The sequence below is a fragment of the Pangasianodon hypophthalmus genome, chromosome 25, assembly GCF_027358585.1.
Source record: "Pangasianodon hypophthalmus isolate fPanHyp1 chromosome 25, fPanHyp1.pri, whole genome shotgun sequence".
In the NCBI taxonomy this organism is placed as follows: domain Eukaryota; kingdom Metazoa; phylum Chordata; class Actinopteri; order Siluriformes; family Pangasiidae; genus Pangasianodon; species Pangasianodon hypophthalmus.
In genome coordinates, this window is record NC_069734.1 from 5850364 (window position 1) to 5867814 (window position 17451).

At 42.6% G+C, this 17451-nt stretch overlaps 1 protein-coding gene across 2 annotated transcripts in view; it reads right to left on the bottom strand.

Moving 5' to 3' along the window:
* plekhg4 (pleckstrin homology domain containing, family G (with RhoGef domain) member 4) overlaps nucleotides 1-17451 on the bottom strand; it is a 67939-nt gene that overhangs the window by 3542 nt on the left and 46946 nt on the right. For both annotated transcript variants that reach the window (XM_026937476.3, XM_026937477.3), the window contains exons 14-21: nucleotides 6517-7379; nucleotides 4987-5236; nucleotides 4173-4262; nucleotides 2953-3177; nucleotides 2605-2775; nucleotides 2043-2223; nucleotides 1488-1604; nucleotides 1078-1326 (exon numbers count right to left, since the gene is read on the bottom strand). In XM_026937476.3, coding sequence (XP_026793277.3) covers nucleotides 1078-1326; nucleotides 1488-1604; nucleotides 2043-2223; nucleotides 2605-2775; nucleotides 2953-3177; nucleotides 4173-4262; nucleotides 4987-5236; nucleotides 6517-7379 — 2146 coding nt within the window. The remainder of the gene's footprint in view (nucleotides 1-1077; nucleotides 1327-1487; nucleotides 1605-2042; nucleotides 2224-2604; nucleotides 2776-2952; nucleotides 3178-4172; nucleotides 4263-4986; nucleotides 5237-6516; nucleotides 7380-17451) is intronic.

The following is a 17451-nucleotide window of genomic DNA, read 5'->3' on the forward strand; positions in this document are numbered from 1 at the left end:
AGAACTTGTAAATGGACTCTGTTTTTGACCTTAAGATTATAATAAAGTATATACTGACAGAGTATTTATAATATGACAAAGCCAATTAAAGCCATGTTCTCAAAGTGCGGTCTGTGATAAACACTGTATGGCCAAAAGTTTGTGAACAGCTGACCATCACACCCATATGGGATGTACAACAAGCGCATTTCAGATTCAGTCCCCGTTTACTGTTATAATAACCTCCACTCTTTTTGGAAGGCTTTCCACTATATTTTGGAGCATGGCTGTGGGGATTTGTGCTCATTCAGCCACAAGAGCATTAGTGAGGTCAGGCACTGATGTTGGGTGAGGAGGTCTGGGGTGCAGTCAGTGTACCAGTTCATCACAAAGGTGTTCAGTGGGGTTGAGGTCATGGCTGTGTGAAGGACACCCAAGTTCTTCCACTCCAACTTTGGCAAACAGTGTTTTCATGGAGCTCGTTTTGTGCACAGGGGCACTGTCATGCTGGAAAAGGTTTGGGCCTCTTAGTTTCAGTGAAGGGAAATCTCAATGCTACAGCAAACAAAGACATTCTATACAATAGTGCGCTTTTAACTTTGTAGCAACAGTTTGAGGAAGGCCCACATATAGGTGTGATGGTCAAGTGTCCACTTTTGGCCATTTAGTGTTTATCCAGGGGGTCCCTGACTGTATTGTTTTTTAAAAATCACATTGTGGTCAGCTAGTATTAATGTTGTTATGGTCATTATTCTGTTATCATACTTGTAAGCTTAAATGCCTGGTCATTTGAATGGAAAAGGGCTCATCTATAACTCAATAACTAGAAAACAAGTATAAATAATGTTAATTTTAAACTAACTGTGATGTGATGTTAATATGTTATGCAGTGTTTCAAATCTACATCTGGGCAAGTGGAAAGTTCAGGAATATAAAGCTCTACTGGCTCAAATAAATGATTATGGTGGTACGAATTTGCCATGTTCTTAAAATTGGAAATAAATAAATAAATCAATAAATTTTATTGTAAGAAGGAAATTCTGTTACTTTGGAAAGGGGCTCCAAAATGATTGAGAACCCCTGGATTAAAGGACATACTCATAGAAGGCTGGCTGCTGGTTTCATGCTCAAGCTCGTCCTCCTCGATGCAGGGGCTGATTAGGGGTCTCTCCCCTGGTAGCAGAGTCTGGCTGCTGTACATGTGAAGGTTGAGGGGCCCCAGCAGTGTGGAAGAGGGGGGTCCACCTGGCCCTGGGGGCCCGTTAACTGGCGCACTCACAGCGGCTCTCTTAAATGGATTAGAGTGGTCAAATAGAGAGACAGCAATTGACGCCCTCGTCCTGGCTCCTGTAGCAGAAGAGCAAAGAGAGAGAGCGAGAGAGAAAGAGTGCATACACCATCAAATTTTGAGTTTTAGTGAACAAAACATAAAACTCACTGTTGGAGGCAAAACATTTTATGCTTATGCATCTAACACCACATCACAAGTTGCTGAGGTCTGGTCCTACCTCTGCCCTTCATGATGTAATCAATGGCCCGATCGTTGATAGCAGCATCACTGGGTTTAATATCCAAAAACGGCTTATTGCCCACTCCCATAGACACCATCTCCTGCATACGGATTTCTACACACACACACACATCAAATCAAATCTCTCTGCCACAATGATTCAAATACTTGGGCAGCAAATGTGATAAATACCAGTTCACCACACTGCCTTTCATAACTCAGTAATTTATGGTAAAAAAATATATTGAGCTATGCCAGAGTCTGAAAACCTGAGCTACTTTCAAAGGCCTGATTGATTTGCATTTTCTTCTCGCTCAGTGATGCCATGTCAAAGTTTCGTAAAACAATACAAGTCGGATTCAAATGAGTCTTTTGAAAAGCCTGTTTCTGTAGGCCTGGGGCGAGTACAGATACAAATACAGAATTTATTATTACCAAACTTGCTGAGGTGCTGGGAAAAGGAGACTTTAACACACCATCATCCAAGCTTTTCATTTGATGTCTTGACAAAACGTTCAGACACTACATGGAAGTGCAACACACACACACACACCTTTGTTGCGTGTGGCCTGTTGCCACAGTATGCGGGCGATGTCTGAGGTCCATGCTTGTTTAATGTCAGCAGTAGCAGCCTGGAGGATGTACGTCTGGTTCTTTGATGTTCTTCTGCGAAACCAGATCTCAAAGCGCAGCCCATTCTCACCCGACGTCTCGGTCATCCCCACATCAGCAGTCTATAAAATAATGAAGACTGAGATACTGAAACCCTACTGGTGTTTACCTGGGGACAAATAAGAGCTAGTTTCCTTGCAATTAGCTATCTAGCTAGCTATTTCAGATAGCAGAAGGATAAAGGGCCATATCCAAATAGCATATTTACAGATTGTTGCATTTTTTTATTTTTTTTAAATGAAGGAATAGAGATGTTCGTATACCATTTTAGTAACTTCTTTGGCATTTAGAAACAATGTATTGGTCTAGATACTTCTTGTTCTGGAGTACTTTGAGAGACTCTTAACACTGAAACTGTAAAAGGAATTATACTGGTGCTCATTATATGTTAAAATTATAGTGAGTTTAAGTTAAACACACCACTCTGTACAGACGTGATCTACCTTAAAGGAGTGTTTGTATATGTAGACATCCAGGCCTCCCTCAATGCGTTTGGGTTTGCTGAACAGCACCAGGTCCTCAAACAGGAACACATGTCTCTGGCACTTCTTCCTCCCATACCAGATGGTAAACTCATCCTGCCGAACCAGCTGGCCCTGCTCCTTCAGGTTCACCTGATACACAGAAAAGCAGGTATGCCTAAACCTCAGGATAACATGTTCACTTTGTAAAGCTCATAATAAAACTGCCATGCAAGATGATTTCATCATCACAATGTGTACTGTGTACAGACAAAATGAGTATTTTGGGAGTAGTGGCTTGGGTGTGTGTGATGTGTATGTGTGACTCACATCGCAGTCACGGATGGCATCCATGGCCAGCAGGTCGTTGCCGTGGCGCAGCTGGAACTTGACCATCTCAGCGGCGGCACGTAGATAGGAGAGCTCCTGCTCCTGAGCCTCACTCACCTCCTTAATCAGATCCTTGAGCAGCAGAGCATATTTACTCATTCGCTGGATAGGCTTCAGTAGGTATGAAGCCAAGTCCATCTTATCCTCCAGCTCTAGCTGTTTATGCTGGAAAAAGAAATAGATGAAACAAGGGTGAAACAAGGACACGAGGGGGGTGGGGGGGGGTGGAAACAGAGATCGCAAATGCACCATACATGAAAAGGAAGGAATAAGTGGCATCATCTTAGTATACTGGGATGTTGTGGGTCCTTGTAAAAGAATACACCGACATTTCCACTTAATCATGAATTGCAACAATAAAGGTCTTTGAGATCAACTTGAGTGAATACCTTACCAAAGCTGTTCTTATGTAGTTTTATTCCAAATTTCCAGCACTGAGGCGACACTTTTTTGTAGTATCCATGAGCAATTAGGTGTAAAGTTAAAAAAAAAATTTATAACATATAACTACAAATTCTTTTTTAAAATTTACCCCCCCATTTCCTCCCTAAATTGGTCACCTGTCAATTCCCACCCTCCAGCCAGCTCTCCCCCATCATAGGACAGCTACCAACTGGGGAGGGTGAAGGGTCACAGCTGGGTCATGCTGTGTTACAGCTGAGGAAAGCACTATCCGTCCTCTTCCACATACATGAGTTTATAGACTCCTGCAATTGGCCAGTGTGATTGACAGCGGGGAGAATACATCATCCCTCCCTCCCAGAGAGGGCAGCCAATTTTGCTTAGTTGGATCTGCAAATTTTGCAATCATCTGGAAATCGCAATCTCCTGATCTCCCGATGATGGGGCAAATCTGTTGCGCCACTCAGGAGCCCCCATAACTACAATAAAAATAGATCCTTTCTCTGAAATGATAAATTATAGAGATTACAAATACCTTTAACAAGTGCCTTTAACTAGAAATATGTAGCAAATGTGTTTTGCATAAATGTATACTGCCTGCCCCAACAACTGCCATTGGACATCCATTATCAGTGAGTTTTGCGTAAAGAGGTTTTTCATCCTTTTCTCAGTACAGTGAAGTGAGTGAAAGTTAACAGACTCCATCATGCTCAGTTACTGCGGGATGTTGATTCTTGTGCAGGAATTCAGTCACTCACCTTGAAGAAGCTGTTTCCATGGCTGGCCAGCAGTGAATCTGACTTGGGCTTATTCTTGCTGTACAGAGCGTACAGTCCAAACTGGTCTTGCTGCAAATTTAAACCGAAAGGGGGAAAAAAACGAATCAGTATTGCAGTTCACCATGTTGAGCAGATTGAAACAGGCATTTATATTCAGTTTTAACTGGAAGCACTTTTTAGTGATATTGGATAAATGGCCTAATATTTAGTTTTATGTTCTTTTTATAAATGCAGGGCACCGTCGGGTTCCCTGTGCCAGGAAATTTTAGACTCTGAGATGAAGGCTGTTCTCTGCTATAGGGTGAGCGTGCCTCCTTGTTCTGTTTCAATAAACACCAGCTATTCTCTGATTTCCACAGGTTAAAAAAAAAAAAAAAAAGATAGATAGATATTTTTACAGTTGTTGTGTGTTATGGAATGGTAAAAGTATCCATGCCACATCCTAAGACCAACCTGGATTCACAAATTAGATTGCGTAACCAAATATATACTATAATGCTGTTTGAATGGGTAAAGGCTAGTTTCTTCAGACAGCCTTGTTCAGTAGTGAGACTGATTTTTAGGTGAATCCTCACTAACAGCCTAATTTACTAAGAGTTTTGGCTTAATTGGTGTTTCATAGTTGTGGGATGTCTGATCTGTTCCAGAGGAAATTGAATTGAGCTTGATCTAGATCTGATCTGATCTGAGACTGATCTAATATTCATCTTTCAGACACAATTAAAGTGACAGCAGGAAACCATTGTGTTCAGACATGCTATTCGAAGTGGAGTGTGTGGGGAGATGTTCTTACATGGCGCAGGAAGCAGTGGCTGACACGGAGTGGATGGTTACAGCAGCTCTCCAGCTCTTTAAGGAAGTACTGGCTGTGGAAGTCCACCAACTTCTCCAGGTTGCCGAAGATGACGCTGCGCTTTCCCCGCAGGTCCTGGGGCAGGTCAGGACGCTCCATCTCGGGGAAGTAGTGATCAATGATGTAACTCAAGGAGCGCACATATTCACGCTCTGTTGTCACCATTTCATCAACAATGTGCCGCAGTTTACTGAGAGAGAGGGAGCAGAAGAGAGTGAGGGGGATGGAAACTCATTAATGATGCAGTATTAATTCATACATGCAAAACAAACAAAATATGCTTTTAACAGAATGTGTCAACATCAAAGCATGAGAAACTTTTCACTAAGGCCTTATTTTGAAGTTACACTGTGCCCTGACACTGGTGAGAATTTTAAAAATGCAGACAAAACAAAGTGAAAACCCACAAACAGCAATGATATCAGCAAAATACAAAGAAGTTTCAAGGTTAGTTTAATATAATGTGGGAAGAAGCTCCCTCTGATAGCCACACACACAGAGAACCTCATTCCTCTCCCTCCTCTGTGCTAATAAATGGCTGTGGTGTGTGAAGCAGCGGAAGACAAACGCACTTTACTGCACTTCAAAGTCCCCCTGCGCAGCTCTCATCTGGGAGAGTCATCAGGGGCTAGGGGCTTTTATCTCATGAGGATTAACGGGGAAGCAGGGGGCCCCAATGTGGAAAAGACATCTCTGACTAATGGAGGAGGTTTATGAGTCCGAGAAGCAAGTTTCACACAGCTACACACAGAGTCCCTTACACATGAGTAAAACACTTACACACATGACTACAGCCTGCAAACAGGGCCATGATATTAACTGTGTTTGTGCTGGGGGTCCCTATGCACGAGACTAAGACCAGCAAGATCACAGTACGACATGGGAGGTGGCATAAAATCTTGTAAATAATTAGAATTGAAGGAATTTTACAGGTCTAGCAAATTGTGTTTACTTTCCATCAGAAATGGCTGGTATGTGAATATTTTTCCAAATACATCTATACAAGGTTCAATGACATTTAGTTCACCGGAAAAAAAAAAGAATTGTGATGCATATAAGGCTGTGTTCACACCTAATTCATCTGTATCTTTTTAAAAATTTGTTTGTTTCATTCCAAATTGCAAATATTTCCTAGCACCAATCTGTTTGCACATCTGACACACAAGTGCATTTTCACATGAGACAGGATCGTTGCCAATATTACCCATAGTCTAAGGTCAATAACAATGATATTTCTACATGCTTGGACTGCTTGTACAGCTTTTTTCAGACCCATTTCTGTTGTTCACTGGGATGGTAAAGTATTCCTAAGCCATTTAACAGAAAACAACAGAAATAAATCTATTTTGATGATAGTCCTTTTCACATCATTTGGGTACAGACTACTGTAAAACTTAATTCTTACCAATAACAAGCTGAACTACAGTTCAGTTGATTTTCAGTCCCTACTATGAGTGTCTATGTTCCTACCTGCCCTTGGCACGTGGCTCTGGAACAGGGCTCCCTGTACGGTGTGTATCCTGTGATGCCCAGTTGTGTGCTGGTGCTAGCCGTGAGTTGTAGGGCCGATCAGTCCCCTCTGTGCTGCTCACCTCCAGGCCTTTTATAAACACGCCCATGTGGCCCCTGCGTGCTGGCTCACTTAGCGTCCGCTGGCACGTGCCATACCGTGTGCCCACCTCGCTTCCGGCAGCATCAAAGCTCTGAGTTTTCCTCAGAACCCTTCGCTTTGTGTCTCCTACAGAGGATAGCGCAGGGCTGGCAGAGCAAGAAGATGAGTATGCTGGGTAAGGAGACGCATCTGAAGATGTGCTGCGGGTGAGTCTGTGCGAGTTAAGGGGAATGCTGTGTGGAATCTGGTTCTCTGTGTGACAGGGACTTCCTATTGGAGTCCTCAGGGAATCACGGGCATCCGAACGAGTGCCTACTGGGCTGCAGGGGGTGGAGGAGAGTCTGTCACGAGCCCGGACACTGCTGAAGGCTTTCCTGCAGGAGAATGAAAGGCTGCTGCTCCGCTCCTGGGGCCCACGGGGGTTGCTGGCACCTGAACCAGAGTTGCGGGCACGCAGTACCGCCTCCAGCTTTTTCTCAAACATCTGTTTAGTTTCCTGGCACTTTGACCAGGCGAATTTCCACTGTTTGAGGCCCTGCTCGCTCTTTAACTCCACAGCGAGGTCCTTCATCTCCTGGAAGTGTGCATCTGGGATTGGCACATGCTGGCTGCGGTAGTTCTCCAGGCAAGCCATCACTCCCTGGCACTTCTCAGGCGCGCTACAGTCCTCCATACTCACACAAGCCAAGTGCCTCATGCCTTCCAGAGCCCATCCGTATGCCTGGCAGAGACACAGAGGAACATCAGCCATTATGGAATAAAAGCTCTATTTTCATGTAGACACAAGTGAAACACAGGCATAATGCTAATTTGGTTTGTCCTTAGTCAGTTTATTGTTCTGGTTTGTACTCAGTCGCTATTTTAATTGTCAGACGTGAAGGCGTCTATGGTGACGTGTGGAACGGTGCAACAGAGGGAGTGAACTTTGTACAATATAAAATAAGACTGCTGCATTGATCCACCAGTGTGGATGGATCAATGGAATCTGTTAGGAAGCCTACGAGCACAGAAGAGACCATCTGAATGACGACTCTTTCTAGCTGAAGGTGGATGTGAGTGAATGTGTGTGAAACAGAAGATGAGATGAAAAAGAAAATGGAGGAAAAAAAGATTCTCCACACCATTTTCATGTAAACTAAAGAGGTATTTATGGAGGAGCTGGGAGGTCTGGACAGTACAGCTTTAGCGCATCAGCAGGAGAGCTAATGGGTTTAGCACTGTGAAACAGCACTCTTGTATTTAAGACACAGCTTCCCTTAATTACTTTTCTAACGCCTGGCTCTTGCACACTCCCTCTTTCACTGTCAGTACTTTTTTAAACAGGCACAACACTCAGCTTGTGCTGAGATTTAAGGGAGGATTCACAACGATCAAACACTCGCTCATGGCCCTGACCCTTTGACATGGCAAAGCTCTGACAGATTCCTTAAGGAGGAAGGGAAAAAAAATCTTTCACCCTTTTTTAATCTCTCTATGCATGTACTCACAAAAACCTCTTTCCCCTGTGCTCTGGCTGCTAGGTGATGTCACATTAACTTTCTTGCTCCTTTTTTTATCCGTCTTTGGAATTGTTTTCCTCCACAGTCTCCCTTTTCAGTAGAAATTACTCCATCTGAGCTGACACAGGAAACCTCGGATATTCCTCCTTATTATTCTAGCTCAGTGCTGCTTTCTCTCTTCTACCTTACCTCGCACCCTTTGGACTGGGTGTCCACAGGCCAGGGTGAAGTTAATCTACTCATCAACTGCGCGCGCGTGCGTGCGTGCGTGTGTGTGTGTGTGTGTGTTGGGGGTGGGGGGCTATGGTGAAGTAACAGGCACATACCAATGTTTGGAGGTACTTGGAACCCAGATACTAAAGTCATCAGGCAGACCAGAGGTCAGTTCAAACTAACAATACTGACTGCTAAAGGCTGACACAAAGTCTGTGTGTGTGCGTGTGTGTGTATGTGTGTGTGTGTGTGAGAGAGAGAGACTGAGAAGGAGGGGGTGGGGGCTAATCGATCACTGCAATTCAAACACTAAATGGAATGAATTTATTTTAGCAAGGTGCATAACCTGCTGTTCCTTGTGACCTTCTGCTAATTTAATGATCATGATTAACACCCCGGGACACTGAATATCATAAACATAGACAGTTTTCTACCTAAAGTTTAATCTCTCTGGCACTGAGATGAACATTATGGTGTTTTGGACTGATTTGTAGAATGAATAAAGTATGAGAGAACTGTGTGTCTTGCTGTCATTGTTTTTGCATTTAAGTCTCTTGAAAACAGAAATGTTCAGCAGAGAGAACCGTGAGGAACTCCATTTACTCCCGCAATTTAAAAAAAAAAAAAAAAAAAAAAATCACCAACAGCTCACAGTGACAAAGCCACCAAAAGGCTCTATAGGAGCACAAAGAGGTCACAGCCTAGAGGCAAACTGTTTTTCACTGCTTCCCTGATCCAACACATAGAACTCAAATTAAACACTTTATATCAATGCAGCAATTCACTGGCTCTGATCGGGCCATTTTGATGCTTTAATGCCACAGACAGGCTGAAGATGACATCATGGTTGAGAGGGTTTAAGGTCCTTTGAAGTGTGAATAGTGTGTGTATGTGTGTGTGTGTGGTGGGAGTGTTTGATTGGTGAGAGCTGAATTAGAAAGCTTGAAGGAGGTACCTCTGAAAGAAGCACTATTCAACCTCGCACAAAAGAGAGAGAGAGAGACACAGACAGAGAGAGAGAGAGAGAGAGAGAGAGGAGAGGTGGAATAAGAACAGCTTATTCTAAGCCTTTGTATGCATGCATAAATGACACTCCTGCAGCGTAAGAAGGTCGAGGGGACATTTTAACACTTGAAAGAAATCTCCATTATTATTTCCTAAAAATAAAAGAAAAGACAAAAAAGAGGAAAGGCAGGGAAACGCTCTGATCTCAGGTTCAAGCCATGCCAAGAATGTGTTTTTCGCTGAAGTGTGTGTGTCTTTCAAACTGGACACTATATGCACAGCACTTGGAATTTCTACAGAAGCACCCTAACTTACTGTGCCTTGATTCCTTGATAACACCAGTCCAAAAACAAAACAAACAAACAAACAAAAAAAAAATCACAGCCTGACTCCATCAAAATGTAAATCACTAGCATAAGGCACTGAAGCATTCTGCAGCTCACTCACGGCAGTGCTGGCTCAGTGCTTACGGCTCTGGACTACTGATCGGAAGGTTGTGAGTTCAAATCTCTATACTGCTAAGCTGTACTGCTTTGGATACAAATGAGTAAGCATCTGCCAAAAGAGTACATGTACTCATGTTTGGCCTAATCATGCCTGGAGGAAGTGGCGAGTTGTATGAGTTGCAAGCCCCGTGTAATATTTCAACTTGCAATGATAATGTATTGGACTGACTTCAGAGATCTCTCTATAAATAGACTGTCCTAGGCCCATGTCCCCTTCTCACTAGTTTTAGGTATGTATGGACACAGCACACAACATGCCAAGCGTTCTCCAATTTAAGAACCAAACATGTCAGAACCCTATGATCCACCAGAGGGCGTTGTAATGCGTTATAAGCTACAACTGCTAAGTCAGTCAAACACAAATGAAAGTCACATTAACATGAAACCAGAATTCCCAGTGAGAGAAAGAGATGCATGGAGCTGTTTAAATTTAATAGCTCTGATATGCCTCTAATGAAGATTCTAGCACATTCTACATTCAGAAAAACCATGCAATAATAAAAACCATAAAATAATAAAAGGACACCACGCAATAATACTTAATAATAATTAATAATTACTGGAGTTGTGTTACAGGTTGTACCTCACAACTGTTTCCACCATTTGCTATTCTGGAAAAAACAAATCACAACAACCAATCTATAATATGACAGTGTCTGGATGCTTAAGCAGTGTCTCGCATATTTAAGTGCTTTAAACATTTATTGTTGAATTTTAATTCATGTTAAAGGACTAAATTATGAATTTTCATTCCTCCACATGTTAAGGGTGCACCATCTGTCATGCGACCGCCCTGACTAAAGGAATGCTAATGGGACTAATGCAGAACTGATGGTGCCAATAGATCTGCACCTGTATGATAAATAGCTTCTGCAGAATTTGATCTCCATCAGGCTGATTTTGGTGATTACAGATGCCTCCAATTTACATAACAGCATGTTTGACTGATGACCAGTCTGTCAGCTTTAGGTGAATATTTTGTGAGTGATGCTGGTGTAAATCAGTGTGGTTACTGACTGGTGTGCACATGTCTGTTATTTTCAGATGCTTCTGTGTCTTGATGATTATCAAAGCTGGCAATGAGGAATGTAAATAGCAAAGCTCAGCAGTGCCACACACGACCATCCCAAAACATTTATCTGTTTCAGAGTGTAATTATGTTGCTTATACAGAGATGTATGAACTGGAGGTCCAGCACAAACCACAGCTGTTCCAGTAAGAAAACCCAGAAAGGGCGAACCCTAAACAACCTCTAGGCACAGTCACACTCCACTGCTCTGCTCTCTGCACGCTCGGCTGAGGCTTTGGGATATAAGCATGCCTCTTGTATTTTATACATGTGTTGCTTCCAGATTTTTGAGAGAGGAAGAGAGGAGCAAACTGCATTGTTCATTTCCTGTGATCACATAGATAAGGTACAGATGCTAAGCATATAATGAGGTACAAAAAGTCTGTTCCTAATATAAGTAAGATGATGATAGCAGGGTGTGTTCTCATCACCATGTTAAGACTTCAGTTATGAGTGAACTGGACCTGAGCTGCCCTTTGACCTTTGTCACCGTCTAGCACAATGACGACAAACAGGAAATGAGGCAGGAGTTAAACTTTACAGAGTATCTTTCCGTCAACCAAGAAGAAAAATCTATATATTAAAAAAAATTCCACACATTCCATGTCCAATTATGCCAGTATACCACAGAACAAATTTCAGGCTCATAAAACTTCTACAGGTGGTAAGAGTTAATACATACAATCATCTTTTCACTGTTTATGGCTTCACATATGGAAGTTAGAAAAGACCTCATGAACAATTTATACAAAGTAAACTAGTGCCAATTACACCATACTTACCTAAACTATATAGTCTTGGAGATCACAAGGTGCATGTGTGTTTGTGTAAATAGACTGTACAATAATTGTGTGTGTGTGTGTGTGTGTGTGTGTGTGTGTGTGTGTGTAAGCCATTTTTAAAGTGTGTTATATGCCAGGGCAGTCTGTGTGACCCTCAGGCAGTGAGTCAGTGGGAGGGGTGTGTGTGTAAGTATAATTTGATTGGGTTGGGCCCAGGAGGGGGCTGGGAAGGTAAAGTAGGCCAATAAGGGTACATTAGAGACATCAGAAACTCAATCTCTCTCTCACACACACCCACACCCAAACAAAGACACACATATGTTATAGTGATTTATCCTTGGGGGAATAAATAATTACGATTGTGATGAATAAGACAGCATCCCCAGATCTGATGGAGCGATTTTCTTCTCTTTGTTTACTGCTCCAGGAAGCTTCACTGATACAAAACATCTTGGAAGATGCATAAAAAGGTAGCAAATCTCATTCTCTAAAATGCCACCTGCATTTCCTACCAGTGCAGACGAGATTTGTCTTGAGTTTCTGAGGGTTGTAAATCCCACACATGCTGGCTCATTAGCGAGAGGTGAAGCAAGTACGCTCCAGTGATCAGTCAACATGTCATTAACAAGCCGTGCAACAAAACCTGCCAACCTTTTCTCACTCACTCGCCCTCCCAGAGCGACATGGCTGAGGGCTCAGGATCTCCTCACTCACACATTTGTTTACCCTCCTCTGGGTCTTGTCATTTAATGGGCATTGAGGTCCGTGTTTTGTACCCACAGGTGTCCATCCCAGGCCCTGCTACTGCGCGCGCGCACACACACACACACACACACACACACACAAAATTGGGGACACCACAGTCAGTAACTACAATAGACTGGCAGGCCTAATTAAAAGCGCATGTGCTTGTTTTTGTGCTCTAGAGGCCAGTCTCCTGCTGGTGGTGTTTGGGGGGTGGAGCAAAGGTACACGGGGGATGTTGGAGTAGTGCTGGGTGGGTATTTGATGCAGTGACTTTGTTCTGGGGGGGTCTCTGCAATCAGACAGTGGCCCTGAAGGGGGTTGACATGCCTCAGGACCAGCGAAGCAATAAGACTAGAGGGCATGACCACTATGGAAGGTTTGAGGGAACCAGAAAAAGATCAGACATTTCTTAAGTCTCCTTACACAGCAGCAAGGACAAGCTAAGGCTAGCTGCCTCACACTGCACACAGAGAGCCAACAGATAGTAAGAGCGCTACCCAAGAGATTGGCCCGATCACTCTACCACCAACATCCATTTACAAACTCAACATCAACCCACATTTCCCATCACCTCATCACCCAAACAGCCTCAACACCAAAAGCATGTTCCTCATCACTTATCATCAGCAGCACACTGCTGGTTGCTTTCCAATATCTTCTTTGAGTTCAGTGAATGTAAAGAAATTTGCCAGAGATTTTAAACCGAATCTCTATCCACATCAGCACATCTGTAACATAAGGGGATTAAAAAAAAACAACATGAATTTAGATACATTTCCCAGCAATAGATAAAGACCAGAATGCCTAAATGGAAGCTAAGCACACTGTTGTATGCTCATAAACCTTTAAACTTTAGATTCCAAACTACAATCATTACACTTAACAAGCACTTTGTCTTGCCAAAGCTGTTTTTACGTAGTTTTATACAACATTCAGGAAGCATATAGTTAAAAAAAAAAAAAAAAAAAAAAAGAGAGAGAGAGAGAAATTCCAGTTATTTTGGCTTTCCTTAAAACAGACACTGCGTCACTTCCGTATCTACTCTGAGCTACACTGCCTAGAAATCCTTCAAATCTCTGAAAGAACAATTTTTTGAGCTTGATTTACAAATTTCTTTGAAGAATTCATGAAAGCGTTCTACACCTGTTTTGCCTAAATGTCATCACTTCCATTAGTTAAGTAAACAGCTTTTTAGTTCTTTTCAGAGTACAGGGAAACGTAAAAACACATCCTACTGATGCAGTACACTGAGATTATGTTAAAAGTTGTAAAACTTTAAAAACACGGTAAACTCTTGGCTAGTTTACAGTATTCTCCCGCTCAACACACCAAATATCTGCTCTACATCTGTAACTGACTTCAGGTTTCAAAGAAAACAAATGAGTGTCCTTGAAGAGAAACATGATAAAATGATGTCAGAGACATTACTCCTCATTTAAACAAAACACACAGAATCTCACATTATCCTCTCTTTTGACTCATATTCTCCCAGAGTGTAACTGGTGTAAAGTAAACCACATTCTGGATAGTGATCTGACCAATACTGTGAGGAGTTACAGTGGGATAATAGAACATGTAAAGCTACCCGAGTTGTCCTTTTTTATCCCCAAAGCTATGTAACGTGCTGGTGTAAAAAACAAACTGAGCAGCATTCGCAGGGGAAATGCAGCGGTGACTTTCTCATGGAAACAATACACACCTTTGAAATAACACTGCACTTTATATTGACACAAATCTTACTGCTTATACAAAAGGCTTCCAGCAACAGACATTTCTCAGCCAGAAAAGAGAGAAAGGCAAACAGAGAAAGAGAGGGAGGGAGGGTGAGAGATGATTAGCGGAAAGAGAGAGTTAGTCAACTATCCTTGGAAACCCACTGAGATCCATTCAGAACTGTTCCGCCAAGATTTCAATTAGCCACTGAGTCGTGTGACACGCAATCCCAGACACACATACACACACAAAATTAATGTGCACTTGCCATGTGCGAGGGTAACTAAGTAAAATAAGTTCAAACACTCATATGATCATGACACACTTCTAAACTTTTATTTTTTACATACCACTTCAAGTACTACTTTCCAGACTTGGCACATGTCCTACCTCTGCATGTGCATATCCATTCTCCTGCACAAATAAAATGCTGCTAGTTCCTTGTACGGAGCAGGGAGCAGCAGCAGTCATCCTTTTCTCCCTCCGTTTTCCTTTCTCTCTCTCTCTCTGAGTGACGGGCTTGCTGAGAGAGCGGGCCACTGGCGCCCACTCCCCTCCTCTCCCCACCTCCACACTATTCACAGGCAAATACTAGTCTAAATACCAGATGGGCCTGCCTCAGCAACAGAGAGAGAGAGAGAGAGAGAGAGAGAGAGAGAGAGAGGGGAGGGGAGGATAGGGGACAGAGGTTGTCACTACTACAAAGCCCCTCACGCCAGAAAGACTAAGAGGTAGGAATGGGAGAGAGAGAGAGAGAGAGAGAGAGAGAGAGAGAGAGAGAGAGAGAAGGGGAATGTAGGAGGAGAGTAAAACTTATCATGAAGGTGCTACCTGTACCCTGTGAACTGTGTTGTGGAAAGCAGCAAGGCAATATAACTAAACAAATATCTACACTAAGACATAAGTAGCCACATTTGTGCACAGTTCCATAATTGTATGGTTCAACTCAATCTAATCATCAACTCTCATTTCACATGCGAGAAGTGAGCTGAAAAAAATCATCATGGCCCACACACATCCAAGATACTAGAAGACACAATATCCAAACAAGCAAATGTATGTTCTTGCACTGATCTGCCAATTTATATTCCTGTGTCCTTCTACATTTAGTGAAGTCTGATTCCAGGTGAAAGTTAATGAGCAACTCCAACAGCCTTTTTCTTGCTCATCACGCCCCAGTGGTCAAACACCATCTGCGACACTGGCCGCTGAACACCTTGACGTCGGGGGCTTACTAAAGAATATTGAATACAGAGTGAAATGGATGTGATTGTGTACATGTGAGAGTGTCACGAGTAAATGTGTGTGTGTGCGTTCGTGTGTGTGTTGAATAGACAGTGTGAATGGCATGCTTGGCCACACTTTTAGCCTGCTTTTGGTAATGTTGATTTGCCAGTAGGGAGCCTGCTCAGGCTTTGAGATGCTAATCCAGTGTGATAGTGGGGAGGAGAGGAGGAAGTGGGCCAGAGAGCACAAGACAGAAGGCTGGTGGAGTGAGTGTTTACTCCTCAGAGACGCTCCGTATCAATAACCTGATCGATACTCCACCGCTCACGGACTGCTCCATACACAAATACACATGTGTGCCACTCGTATCACTATCAGCACTCAAACCTATCAGCAATCACCATATGGCACGAGCAGAAATGCACCACATGTGTCATAACCCCTCTAACGACTCTAGTTCTTTATTTTGTAGATGAGTGAATTGTAATTATGATTAAAGCAATATCCTCTGCACTGTTTTTGCCAGGATACAGCAGTATATGTACCCTTTGAAAAGCCAGTTACTAATAAACAGAAAGTAAACACAAGTGATTCAGTGAATGTGTCAAGTGTCAACCATTCATTATTTACGGGATTAGTAAATGGACAATAAAGAGGTGCTATTTCCTCAGTTTATCAGTGTGTGTGCATTTTTGCTCTATATAAATCCAGCAACTCTTTCTGACTCGCTAATAACAGCCGAAACCCTGCAGTGATTTGAAGATATACTAATACACTAACACTAATAGCAAATACACTAAATGATCTGTCTGATACTTTTCTAGTTCTCGCACAAAAGGCTTTAAAAATATAAAATTTGTGCCAAAAGGCATATTAAGTAAAAACCTGCAATGTCGGTGTGTTCATAAAATATCGTGACCAACACTGAGGCTCATTTAATGCCGATTTTCTTTGTACTAATGTGCGCATGTTGATAAATGATAATCACCTATCAAATGGAAAGTGTGTTCAATTGATTTGTGTTTAGTGACACCAACAAAATTCCAAAAAAGCGACAAAATGATGACTAAACGGTGAAAGAGCACCTCCTAGGTATGAAGAGCACTAAATCTTCCAGTAACGCAGCTCAGCCACTGCAGCCTGCTGGCTACCAATTCTTTTGTCCTAACTGAATGGCTAGTCTTATTTGTCTTAATTTCTGGATTTGTTCTGGACTGCTTTCTTGCAAATCATGAATATGAAATGACTGATTTTTCCCGAATACCTTGTGTGCAATTTTCCCGAATCCTTGTGTGCAATGCTCCTGGTTTACAAATAAATGCATTCATATCCGGTTTGATAAATGAGATCCATTGTGAGTATCACATTGATAAAGTATCCTAAGAGCTACTGTACATGTTTGAGTTCCTTTTACTTCTTTTCTTTGTTAGCACTGTTCCTCCTCTTACCTTTATATTTAGTTATATTTTAATTTTATATCTGCTCTCTCTCTTTGTCATATCTAAGTCTGGCCCACCTGTCACTCTTCCTTTGTTCTTCTATCAAACAGCCAAATTATCGTGGTGATACTCCTTGGCCTGTACCCGTTGCACCTACCATCTGGACCATCCCCACCCTTCAAGACACACACACACACACACACACACACACACACACACACACACACACACACACACACACACACACACCACTACCCCACTGCCTCCAGCTATATCAGACCACAGTGTCTTACCTAAATCTGAAAATCACAGAGGGGGCTTTTTGGGTAGCTGCCCCCTGGCCGTCACTTTCCCCTTTGATTTTCATGGTAAGATCTGCAGGACAGCCACAGAGGCATGTCAGTACTGTGTTTGTCACCTAATATGTGTCAGTGGGTTTCTGCATGGCCGACTGAGGCCACACTGAGCTGATTTATAGGACATGACAGCTTTTGTCCACTGCCTGGATTTCTTGGCATGTAGAAGCCGTGGGTCTTTATTATTACTCACATTAACTTGTGGCATTTTGCGATTTTAGCTACTGCACGCTTCAC